Genomic DNA, 12,358 nt, shown 5'->3' with positions numbered 1-12,358 from the left:
GGGTGCCCTGAGGTGAGGCCTCAAGCAGCCAGGTGGGAGGCTGGAAGCCAAGGGAAGGGCACAAGAAGGGGGGAAAACCAAGCCAGAGTAGGGGCCGATGTCTGTGTCCCCACTTGGTAACCTCCTCTTTCTGCCAGATTGCGTCAGCAGAACCGTCAGACGCAGGCACCTATGTGTGCCTCGCCCAAAATGCGCTGGGCACAGCACAGAAGCGGGTGGAGGTGATCGTGGACACTGGCACCGTGGCCCCAGGGGCCCCCCAGGCTGAGGTGGAAGAAACCGAGCTGACCGTGGAGGCTGGACACACGGCCACCCTGCGCTGCTCAGCCACAGGTGTGGCCGGGGGCTGGTGCACAGGGCTGGCAGAGCCTCGGGGCCTGATGTGTAGACACATGATACCTGGAGATGACATCATGCCCAGAGACGGGGGGCAGGGCAGACTTTGCCGATAGCATCCCCCAGTGATGGCTGAGGTGTCCACTTAGTGGCCCCCAGGAGGGCAGGACCACCCAGGCCCCTCCCCCATCACTGCCACCCTCAGCTGGCCCGTGGGGGCAGCCCAGCCACCTCTGCCTCCTTCCACTCTCCTCCACAGGCAGCCCCGCGCCCACCATCCACTGGTCCAAGCTGCGCTCCCCGCTGCCCTGGCAGCACCAGCTGGAAGGTGACACACTGATCATCCCGAGGGTCGCCCAGCAGGACTCGGGGCAGTACATCTGCAATGCCACCAGCCCCACCGGGCACTCTGAGGCCACCGTCGTCCTGCACGTGGAGAGTAAGGCGCTCACCCCATCTTTCGGGGCTCCCCTCTGTGCACTGCATGGAGTTCCGAGTTCCCCCACCAGGCTCCACTGTGGACAGAACCCATCCAGAGACCACATGCACCTCAGGGACCCAGAGCTTGCCCTTGCCCGACACCCACCCCACTCCTGGCACCTCCGCTCTCTTCATCCCCCGTCCTCCGGGTTCACCGTCCAGCCCCCTGGTCCTTTGTCCAACTGCTGCCATGCTGACCTCTGCCCTTCGCCACCCTGACTCTGCGTCCTTCCCGTGCAGGCCCGCCCTACGCCACCACGGTTCCGGAGCACGCCTCGGTGCGGGCAGGGGAGACGGTGCAGCTCCAGTGCCTGGCGCACGGGACACACCCGCTCACCTTCCAGTGGAGCCGCGTGGGCGGCGGCCTTCCCGCCAGGGCGACTGCCAGGAACGAGCTGCTGCACTTCGAGCACGTGGCCCCCGAGGACTCAGGCCGCTACCGCTGCCAGGTCACCAACAAGGTGGGCTTGGCTGAGGCCTTTGCCCAGCTGCTCGTCCAAGGTAAGCAGCCCCTGCTCAGGGTGGGCGGGCCCTCGATGACCCAGCCCTGGGTACATGGGGCCTGGCAGTTGGGGTCCGAAGGCCTCCCTCCGTTACCCCACCTGGAGAGTTACCCCACCTCGCCCACATTCTCCACGGCCTGCGGTGGGCTTGCTACCTCCAGGAAACCCTCCATTGCCGTGTTCTCGGCTCTTCCAGCCCTCGCGGCTGCTTCTTCCCTCGGCACTGACCGTGCGCTGCCAGAGGAAGCGAGTATGTTACGTTAATAGCAGCCTGCCTCCCCTGCCAGACGGCGAGGACGCTCGGGACAGGGCCTTGACCCGGTCTCAGCAGGCCTGGGCTAATCTGCCACAGGGCCCAGGACAGGCTGGGTAAATGCGTGACAGGGACGGCAGAGAGTGAGTGACAGGCAGCGCCCAGCCCAGCGTGTCCGGAGCATCAGCGTCTCTGGGGTCCCCTACATCAACGATGCCAAGCCAGGTGTAGCCCACTGGCCAAGAGCCTGGGCTCTGGAGCCTGATAGACCCGGGTTCAAAGCACAGCTTGGTCACTTGCTAGCTGTGCAACCTTGGCCACGCCATTTAACCTTTTGAGCCTCAGTTTCCTCATCTGTACATGGAGAGAATGCTGCCGCCCACATAGGCCACGTTAGACAGGTGTGTGGATGTCTGTCCTGGGGCTCTTAACGGGCACTGAGCAAACAGGATCGATTCGCGTCTGCACCCGCCCTCCCACCCGCCCTGCACGTGCAGACGTCCTCACCACAGCCACGTTCCCGGATTCCTCATCTTAGACCGCAGCCACCATAGCCTTTGCTGTCCTTCCTTAAAATGCCCGAGCCCCTCCTCTCTTGTCATGTGCGGCCGCCCGCACCCCAAAGCCAGAGCTGTGGAGCCAGAGCCCCCCACTCCACAGGCCTCCTTCCCTGTTGCCTGAGTGACTGCGCGAGAGCAGATGAATGTGCCTCCGAACGGCGTTTGTTCCCTGGCTAGAGAGGCTACCAGGAGAAGAACGTCACTTGAATGTTGAGGGTTTCCCGGGACTCTGGGGAGGGCACCGGGGACATCACACACACGTGTCCCCGCAGGCCCCTCCGGCTCTCTCCCTGCCACCGCCGGCCCGGCAGGACCCACACCCAGCGTGCAGGTCACACCTCAGCTGGAGACCAGGAGCATCGGGGCCAGTGTTGAGTTCCACTGTGCCGTGCCCAGCGACCGGGGCACCCAGCTCCGTTGGTTCAAGGAAGGGGGTCAGCTGCCTCCTGGCCACAGCGTGCAGGATGGGGTGCTTCGGTGAGTGGAGCAGGGGCAGGACTGGGCCGGGGCACCCCGGCCTGAGGCTCACAGTAGGGCTGAGTTAGAATACCTGCCCTAGGGGCTCGGCACGAAGCAGTGTTCTTGGACAAGTCACTTTACCTCTCTCTGAGCCTCAGTTTTCTCAGCTGTACAATGGGTTATATAAGACTGAAGTGAGATCTAAGGCACTTGCACAGTGCCTGGTGCGTGGAAGGCCCTTAGTAAACAGCCGCCCATATTTGTGTTATTACTGGAGGAAAGAGAAACAGGCTCTGGGGCCAGATATACACTAACGACCCCAGAGCTCAGCTCTGCTATTGGTAACAGTGCAGTCTGGAGCTCTAGTCCACAGGCCTTTGTCTAAAGTGGGTGTGGCACCCCCCACCCTGCCTGCCACCCTTGTGTGGTTATTGGGAGACTAGAAGTTGACATTGTATGCTGATCCATGTCAGCTTTAACTCCCACATAGTTGCAAAGCATTCTCATCTATTGTTTTTACTCCCTGTCTTCTTACTTTTCTGTATAGAATCCAGAACTTGGACCAGAGCTGCCAAGGGACATATGTTTGTCAGGCCCACGGACCTTGGGGGCAGGCCCAGGCCAGCGCCCAGCTGGTTGTCCAAGGTAGGAGGGTGGCTTCAGGCCTCTGCCAAGGGCAGGGGACAGAGATTAGAAGGGGACGGGGACACTAGGCTGGGACCATGTTCCCCAGGAATCAATGTGTAAGAATAAAGAGAATTATTCTATTTTACCTTGTTTATGTCTAGCATAGAGTGAGGGTGCTTGTAGAATACTGCAAGGGAGACAAGAAGTGAGACCATCTCAAAAAAAAAAAAAACCAATTTAAAAAAGAATGAATGAGCGGACACATAGTGAGTAGATGCACAGGCAAAAGAGCAAACAAGTGTGATCTGCGTGAACGGGTGAAAAAGTGAATGATGAATGAATGAATGCCTAGGGCTCCCGTGTTCACCTTTCCTGGGGATCGATCTCACCGGGCCTCTGCCTCCCTCCTCCCCAGCCCTGCCCTCGGTGCTCATCAACATCCGCACCTCTGTGCAGACCGTGGTGGTCGGCCACGCCGTGGAGTTCGAGTGCCTGGCCCTGGGTGACCCCAAGCCTCAGGTGACGTGGAGCAAAGTTGGAGGGCGCCTGCGGCCTGGCATCGTGCAGAGCGGAGGCGTCGTCAGGATCGCCCACGTGGAGCTGGCCGACGCGGGACAGTACCGCTGCACCGCCACCAATGCCGCCGGCACCACCCAGTCCCACGTGCTGCTGCTCGTGCAAGGTGAAGGCTGGTGGGGCTGGCGTGTGGGGCAGGGGCTTCTCGTGTGGCCGTCCCCTGCCTGCCTGCTGTCCTCTTCCTTTCCACTCTCTTGGGGGATTTTCTATGGTGTGTGTTTAGGGGGTGGGTTTCATTACAAGTGAAGGCACTAGGAGATAAAAATGAGCATCCCCCAGGGCAGGCTGGAACTTACAGGGAAGGAGCTATGCCATGGGGCATCAAGAGGGGAAAAGACACATAGTCCTCGCCTACGGGGAGTGCCTGCTCTGACGGGGGAGACCTGCAGCCCAGCCTGATGGCAGAGACATGACATACACGCAAAGCAGACGTAATAGAGGGGGACAAGGACAGCAAGTGCAGGGCAGGCACAAGTACTGTGTTTTCATTAAGACAGTACCTGTTTACCCCAAGCCTATGACTTGCTCCCCACCCTACTCACCCATACTGCCCTAGTACCCCCGACTCAGTCTCCAAAGCTGCACAATTTTCTGCCTGGTGTGCTGAAGAGGTCTCAGGGCTGCAGAGTCAAATAGACCCGGCCCTGAACCCTGCCTCCGCCCAGTTCCACCTGTGCCACCCGGAGTGAGCAGCCACTTCTCCCCTCTAAGCCACGATTTCTTTGTCTGTAAAGTGGGACGTAGTATCTCCGTTCGGAGGGCCGTGTGAGGCTTAAGTGAGCACAGGCTGGGCACACAGATGGCAGCTGTCGTCATGTTGATGGCCTGTGTCCCTTCCCCACCTCTCAGCCTTGCCCCAGATCTCCACGCCCCCGGAGGTCCGCGTGCCTGCTGGTTCTGCAGCCGTCTTCCCCTGCATGGCCTCGGGCTACCCCACGCCCAACATCAGCTGGAGCAAGGTAAATGCTGGGCAGGGGGCCCGCCGGGACCAGGTCCGAACCGTCTCAGCGTCCCCAGGAACCTGGCACAGGCTTGGCAAAGAGTCAGTGCTCAGTGCTGGAAGGGGCCCGAGGCAGGGGTGGGAGGCAGGCGCCCTGGAAGCGTGGGGCAAGGGTCGGGGCCTCTGTGAGTCCCCAGTGCTGCTGTGTTCGCAGCTGGACGGCGACCTGCCCCCCGACAGCCGCCTGGAGAACAACATGCTGATGCTGCCCGCGGTCCGGCCTGAGGACGCGGGCACCTACGTCTGCACCGCCACGAACCGCCAGGGCAGGGTCAAAGCCTTCACCCATCTGCAGGTGCCAGGTAAGACAGCGCCCCAGGAACTGGCAGGTCCCTGCGCTCCCGGGCGGGCGTCGTCCCCAGCTGTGCTCTCTGCCGGCAGAGCGGGTGGTGCCCTACTTCACGCAGACGCCGCACTCCTTCCTGCCGCTGCCCACCATCAAGGACGCCTACAGGAAGTTCGAGATCAAGATCACCTTCCGGCCCGACTCAGCCGATGGTGAGCGGGAGAGTCGGTTTGAGGGGGCCTGCCCGGGGCGGGGCATCTCACGGAGTAACCGCCGTCCTGGCATGAGCCTGGCCGTGCCCCACCCCCACCCAGCTCCCTTGGCCCCCGCTGTCCAGGGGTCCCCAGGCCTCGGGCCCTCTCTCACGCCTCTGCTCCTCCTCCCGCCTCTGCCACATCTGGTCTCCACCGCCGCTGCCGCCTGTCCCACCTTCCTCGCCTGCCTCTACACCTTCCTCCCTCCATTCCCTCCCACCTCTCACCCGTCCTCCTCTCTCTCTCTCATCTCTCCGGGTCTCTGACTTTCACTGTCCAGGCCTCCTCCTCTACTCGGGTGAGTCTCCGCCTGCCTCCCCACCGTGGGGTGACCCCCAGAGCGTGCAAAGCACGTCCACGGGCCGGCCCTCCTGTCCAGGGCCGGCCCGAGGTAGTGAGAAGGCCTGGCTGTGCCAGGCGTGCCAAGGGAGGGATGGCTGTCCGAGACCGGGCAGGCTGAAGAGCGGGGCACATTCCCAGGGTGGGGTGGACGGGGGCCGGGGCTGGACGGAAGCCCCTGACACGGCTGTGCCCGCCCAGGGATGCTGCTGTACAACGGGCAGAAGCGGACCCCGGGGAGCCCCACCAACCTGGCCAACAGGCAACCCGACTTCATCTCCTTCGGCCTCGTGGGCGGGAGGCCCGAGTTCCGGTGAGACCCCCGGCATCCCCCTTGCAGGGGGACTGGACACAGGCCACACCACCCTGGGCCGGTTATACGGAGGAGATCCTGGAGGAGAAGGAGCTGTGGGCGTTTCCCTTGGCGACCAGGCGATCTGCTGGGGCAGGCACTATGTGCCTGTCAGGAGGAGGGGCTGCTGCAGGCCAGGATTCCTTCCTTCCTTCCTTCCTCCCTCCCTCCCTCCCTCCCTCCCTTCCTTTCTTCAACAGCTATTGCTAAACACCTACTATGTGCCAGGCACTGATACAGGCATAAGCAAAGCAGGTCAAGTTCTAGCCCACGTGGGAAGGTATATTCTAGTTGGGGAAGACAAGCCACAAAGAAGGAAGGAACAAGGTGATCTCAGAGAGACAGGAGTGCTCAGAGAAACATGAGGCCAGGTGCCAGGCCACAAGCCCCTGGAGCCCGGGGTCATGGGAGCCCCGTGGGTGCTCTGAAATAGCTCCAGGGAAAGGATGTGGAGAGAGAAGACCCAGCCAAGGGACAGGGCAAGTCATGGGGGGAGGCCATGGCAAGGACAGGAACTGGGGCATCCCTGGGCCAGGATATAGGAAGTGGTGACATCCCTCCTCTGGTGCCCCTCCGTCCAGCTGGGCCCCACCCCTTCTTACAAACTCCATATCTACTCTCTCCTGCCCGGGCCACCCATGGGGCAGGTTTGACGCAGGCTCTGGTATGGCCACCATCCGCCACCCCACGCCGCTGGCCCTGGGCCAGTTCCACACCGTGACTATCCTGCGCAGCCTCACCCAGGGCTCCCTGATTGTGGGCAGCCTGGCCCCGGTCAACGGGACCTCCCAGGTGAGACTCGACCCTGTGCCTCATCCCCCACCCCGTCCCGCCCCTGCCCAGCCTCTGTCGCCATTCCTGACCTCCCCACTCCCCAGGGCAAGTTCCAGGGCCTGGACCTGAATGAGGAGCTCTACCTGGGCGGCTACCCCGACTACGGTGCCATCCCCAAGGCCGGGCTGAGCAGTGGCTTCATAGGTGCGCCCCACCCCAGCCCCTCCAGCCGGGGCTGAGCCTCACCTTGCTGGTGGGCAGAGCCTGGGAGGGCACCCCAGGGTTGGGCTGGGGTGGGCAGGCTCCCCGGCACCCTGCCCGCACTAATCCCACCTCCCCGCCCCAGGCTGCGTCCGGGAGCTGCGCATCCAGGGTGAGGAGATCGTCTTCCACGACCTCAACCTCACGGCACACGGCATCTCCCACTGCCCCACCTGTCGGGACCGGCCCTGCCAGGTGAGCCCACACCCGCACGCACCACCCGACGCCCCAGCCACTGCCCTCAGCCCTGGCTGGCCCTGGGGGAATGGGGGTCCTGAGTATTCTTGGGATCACTTCTGGGGGCTGCTTTGCAGAATGGGGGCCAGTGCCACGACTCGGAGAGCAGCAGCTACGTGTGCGTCTGCCCATCGGGCTTCACCGGGAGCCGCTGCGAGCACTCGCAGGCCCTGCACTGCCATCCAGGTACGTACCCCCACACTGCCACTGTCACCTCTGGTGCTGGCCTCTGGCTGTTGCCACCCCTTCGTGTCCACCCCCACCCCAACTGCAGGGGTACGTCCACACCCCACCTCTCTGACCTATGTCCTTCCCACTCCCCCCAGACACTGATCCCCATCTCTGCTACCCAGACCCCCCACCCCTCACTGCTGCCTGCCCCCTCCAACACTGCTAGCCAAGTACTTGCCAAGCCCCTGGCCGTGGCCACCACACACACCCCCGATCACTGCCACCTTCCTGGCTTGTTACCCAGGTACTCACCCATTACCTGCCACCCAGGTACTCCTCACCCCTCACTGTCACCCAGGCACAGTCTTTCAGGAACACACAGACACACCGTCACTCGTTCACTCTCCCCCTGCCACCCCCTGCCCAGCCTCAGGCTCCACCCCGTGTCCTGATCCATCCCCTCCCCTCAGCCTCCTGGGCTGGCCCTCCTGGGCTGGCCCAGCCCTAACCAGCCAAGGCCCCCCAGGTGTGATGGGCAGGGCTTGGCATCAGGGCCCAACCTGCTCCTGAGCCACCTCAGTGTGCTCCTCACTGGCCTGTGTGCCCCGCAGAGGCCTGTGGGCCCGACGCCACCTGTGTGAACCGGCCCGACGGTCGAGGCTACACCTGCCGCTGTCACTTGGGCCGCTCTGGGATAAGGTGTGAGGAAGGTGAGTGGAGCCCAGCCAGAGAGCCCCAGGTCCCCGTGATGGCTGGGGAAGCCGGGCAGGGCACGCTGAGGCCACGAGGGGCCCTACGGATGGTGAGATTATTCCTGAGCCAGAGGGTCTCAAAGCCACCTGGCCACACTTCTAATTGGCCTGAATCCTTACACAGGGGTCCCCAAAGAGGACCCCTGTCCTACTGGAGCTCCTCCCAGCCCGGTCTGCCTGACCCACGTGCGGCTGCAGCTGCTGCCCAGCCAGCCTGAGCCTCAGGCCTGCAGAGTGAGGTGGGCGGGGGTCCCCGAGGAAGGCTGAGTAGCTGGTGCCTACCTGGGACTCCAGTGTCCCCACTGCCCCGGCTGGGCTGTGGCTGCTGCAGGTGTGACGGTGACCACCCCCTCCCTGTCGGGCTCCGGCTCCTACCTGGCACTGCCACCGCTCACCAACACGCATCACGAGCTACGCCTGGATGTGGAGTTCAAGCCGCTCGCGCCCGACGGCATCCTGCTGTTCAGCGGGGGGCGGAGCGGGCCCGTGGAGGACTTCGTGTCCCTGGCGATGGCTGGCGGCCACCTGGAGTTCCGCTACGAGTTGGGGTCAGGTAAGCACCGGGCCTCCGGATGCCAATCTTTGTGCCCTCCTTAGCTCTCTGTGCCCCAGGGAGGCATATATCCAGGAGTCAGACCCCACTTTGCGCACGTTCCTTCCCTCCATGTGTGACTCAGGCAAGTCCCTAGACCTCTGGGCTCCTCCCCTGGAATAGCCGAAGGCCGCTGGGAGCTCCCATCTGCATGTGGTGGGCAGGGCAGGGAGCCGCTCGTCCCCAACCCTGCCCGGCGTCCTCCCCAGGCCTGGCCGTTCTGCGGAGCACTGAGCCCCTGGCCCTGGGCCGCTGGCACCACGTGTCTGCTGAGCGCCTCAACAAGGACGGCAGCCTGCGGGTGAACGCAGGACGCCCCGTGCTGCGCTCCTCGCCCGGCAAGAGCCAGGGCCTCAACCTGCACACGCCCCTCTACCTGGGTGGCGTGGAGCCCTCTGTGCCACTGTCCCCAGCCACCAACGTGAGCGCTCACTTCCGAGGCTGCGTGGGCGAGGTGAGGAGCAGCCCGCAGAGGGCACGTGGATGGGAGGGGGGCAGATGGGGCCCTCCGCCTGCAGCTGGCCTGGAGCTGAGGGCCCGGACGCTTACCCTCCAAGCCTCAGTTTCCTCCCCTGTAACATGGGGATGATAGCACCTACTTTGAAGGGTTGGACTGAGGACTGACGGCACGGATGGGCGTTCCTGGCACAGGGCGGGCACTCATTTTCCACTGTGCCTCCCTCCCTCACCTAGAATCCCGTGCTGCCACTCGGGTGGCAGCGTGGGCTCCCGGCGTCCTCTGCCGCATTCCTCTCTCTGCTGGAACACTGGTACACCTGGGCCTCAGCCCCCCGTGCCCTTTGAGTCCCCCAGCGTCCCTGTGCCCACAGGTGTCGGTGAACGGCAAGCGGCTAGACCTCACCTACAGCTTCCTGGGCAGCCGGGGCGTCGGGCAGTGCTACGACAGCTCCCCCTGCGAGGGCCAGCCGTGCCAGCACGGCGCCACGTGCATGCCCGCTGGCGAGTACGAGTTCCAGTGCCTGTGTCGAGACGGCTTCAAAGGTGGGGGAGCTGCCCAGGGCACCCGCAGGGAGGGGCACGGAGGTCAGCAGCCCGCACCCACCCACCCACTCGCCCCCCCCCGCCCGCAGGAGACCTCTGTGAGCACGAGGAGAGCCCCTGCCAGCTCCGAGAGCCCTGTCTGCACGGGGGCACCTGCCAGGGCACCCGCTGCCTCTGCCTCCCCGGGTTCTCTGGCCCACGCTGCCAGCAAGGTACTGCACTTCCCTCTTGGCGCCCTGGGGCTGGACACGGTACCCACGGGTGTCTGTGCCCACCAACTGGATGCCCCTTCCCCACAGGCTCTGAACATGGCATAGCGGAGTCCGAATGGCACCTCGAAGGCAGCGGGGGCAACGGTGAGTACTCGTGGCTGGCACCAAAGCCTCCTCCTGGCTTCGGCCTCTAGGCCCCCCTTCCAGTTCCCCACCCCTCAATCCGGGCCTTTCAGCAAAACGGGCCCATGTGAGGGGCTCGCTGGGCACAGGCAGGCAGAACAAAGAAGAGCACAGACCGGTGGAGCGGGGCCTGCCCCACACCTCTGGCTAAGTGACCGCGGACAGGCCTTAGAGTCATTCTGACCTCAGTTTCCTTCTCTGTATTCTGGCATTCAGTCAACAGACATCCACTATGTGCCCATCCTTGCCCCGGGAGCAGTAAATATACAACAAATAAGGCAGGACTCTCATTCTCAAGGATTCCACTGTTTAAAAGCAAAGATAGGCTGGGCACAGTGGCTCATGTCTTTAATTTGAAGGCTTTGGGAGGCCGGGGCAGGAAGATTGCTTGAGCCCAGGAATTCAAGACCAGCCTGGGCAACATAGCAAGACCCCATCGTACAAAAACAAAAATAGAAAAATTATCCAGGCGTGGTGGCACACACCTGTTGTCCCAACTACTGGGGAGGCTGAGGTGGGAGGATTGCTTAAGCCCAGGGATTCAAGGTTTCAGTGAGCTATGATCAGGCCACTGCAGTCCAGCCTGAGTGACAGAGTGAGACACTATCACTAAAAATAAATAAAAGCCAAGATAACAGTAAAGAGTGAATGTTGATTGAACACTTACAGGCACTGTGCTAACCCCTTTACAGATATATTCCTTCTTATTATTACTAAAATAGTAGGAGATGCAGCAGTGTAGTGGTTAAGTGCATAGGCTCTGGAACCAACCTGCCTGGGTTCAAATCTTAGCCCTGCCACTTACTGTGTGACTTTGTGTGAGTCACTTAACTTCTCTGTGCCTTAGTTTCCTGACATATAACATGGAGATGAATAACCTCTTTCCACAGGGCTTCGGATAGCATTTTGAATGGGAGTAAAATTGTTTAGTATATTTTATTTTATATATTTTATTTTTGGGGAGACAGAGTCTTGCTCTGCCACCCCAGGTAGAGTTCTGTGGCATCCTCATAGCTTATTGCATGCAACCTCAAATTCTGGGCTCGAGCAATCCTCTTGCCTCAGCCTCCTAAGTAGCTGGGACTACAGGCGCACACCACCATGTGTGGCTAATTTTTCTATTTTTAGTAGAGACAGGGTCTTCCTCTTGCTCAGGCTGGTCTCAAACTCCTGACCTCAAGCAATCCTCCCACCTCAGCCTCCCAAAGTGCTAAGATTATAGGCGTGAGCCACCACCCTTGGCCTGATTAGTGTATTTTAAATGCCTAGAACAATGTCTGGTCAGAGTGGGTACAGGATGTTAGCTTTTGCTAATATCATATTAATTTGTAGGGTTGTTATAAAGATTCAGTTAAATGAAATGATGTTTGTAGCTAGAGGTGAAGGTCCCTGCACAAGCACACAGGAGGCGCTTGGTAAATGTCAGCTGTTGTCCTCATGGTTGGGTGGTGGCAGCCCCTGCCCTTGTAGCTGTCAGGCCTACTTGGCCATTGCTGGCCTGTGGGATGGTTTCTGGGGGAAAGGGGTTGGGGATGGTGGAGCCACATACAGTCGGGACATTGTAGCTGACAGGCCCAGGTCCAGCTCCGGCTTCCTACATCCTGCGCCAGCCACTCACCTGGGCCTGTCTCCCCACCTTTAAGCTGGAGAGAACACAAAGTCTCTGAACCATCCATTGCCCTGGAACAAGGTGACCAACTATCCCTGTTTGCTCTGGACTGAAGGGTTTCTTGGGCTGTGGGATTTTCAGAGCTAAAGCCGACAGAACTCAGCAAACAGTACGGTTGGTCGCCTCACATGGATCCTATATAAAATACATAGATTTCAAAGGAAACCAATTATACTGAAATAAAGTTATCAAAATATTGTTCAAGTGTTGTTCTAATTTGTAACATATGTGCTTATTTATTAACACATTAAATAACAAGATCTAGTGGTGCTCTTCATAGCTACTTCAACTTCAAAACAATAATTAGTGTAAATGATATTTTGCAATATTTGCAGCTACTGTAATGTGATAAGCAAATATTAGTGACAAAGTCACAGGTCCTGGTACTACTGTGGTTTGCTGCTTGCATCTATAATCAAAGGAACTGCTAACTGTCAGTGAGACATAAAGTTACAATGTTTCCCATGCAGTTCACAGGCC

The 12,358-nt window shown here is 60.7% G+C and overlaps 1 protein-coding gene across 2 annotated transcripts in view; it reads left to right on the top strand.

Annotated features, from left to right (window-relative positions):
- Nucleotides 1-12,358, top strand: part of HSPG2 (heparan sulfate proteoglycan 2) — a 97,428-nt gene that overhangs the window by 82,454 nt on the left and 2,616 nt on the right. For both annotated transcript variants that reach the window (XM_020281103.2, XM_075994835.1), the window contains exons 72-91: nt 138-333; nt 596-775; nt 1,057-1,317; nt 2,405-2,609; nt 3,139-3,236; nt 3,634-3,900; nt 4,644-4,753; nt 4,949-5,096; nt 5,176-5,292; nt 5,875-5,986; nt 6,673-6,817; nt 6,904-7,003; nt 7,146-7,255; nt 7,375-7,483; nt 8,080-8,178; nt 8,552-8,773; nt 9,022-9,266; nt 9,643-9,814; nt 9,904-10,026; nt 10,114-10,170. In XM_020281103.2, the coding sequence (XP_020136692.2) occupies nt 138-333; nt 596-775; nt 1,057-1,317; nt 2,405-2,609; nt 3,139-3,236; nt 3,634-3,900; nt 4,644-4,753; nt 4,949-5,096; nt 5,176-5,292; nt 5,875-5,986; nt 6,673-6,817; nt 6,904-7,003; nt 7,146-7,255; nt 7,375-7,483; nt 8,080-8,178; nt 8,552-8,773; nt 9,022-9,266; nt 9,643-9,814; nt 9,904-10,026; nt 10,114-10,170 (3,076 nt within the window). The remainder of the gene's footprint in view (nt 1-137; nt 334-595; nt 776-1,056; nt 1,318-2,404; nt 2,610-3,138; nt 3,237-3,633; nt 3,901-4,643; nt 4,754-4,948; nt 5,097-5,175; nt 5,293-5,874; nt 5,987-6,672; nt 6,818-6,903; nt 7,004-7,145; nt 7,256-7,374; nt 7,484-8,079; nt 8,179-8,551; nt 8,774-9,021; nt 9,267-9,642; nt 9,815-9,903; nt 10,027-10,113; nt 10,171-12,358) is intronic.

Source organism: Microcebus murinus, chromosome 2 (assembly GCF_040939455.1).
Source record: "Microcebus murinus isolate Inina chromosome 2, M.murinus_Inina_mat1.0, whole genome shotgun sequence".
NCBI classification, from domain to species: Eukaryota; Metazoa; Chordata; class Mammalia; order Primates; family Cheirogaleidae; genus Microcebus; species Microcebus murinus.
Note: the sequence above shows the minus strand (reverse complement) of the source record. Positions and strands in the feature narration are given on the sequence as shown.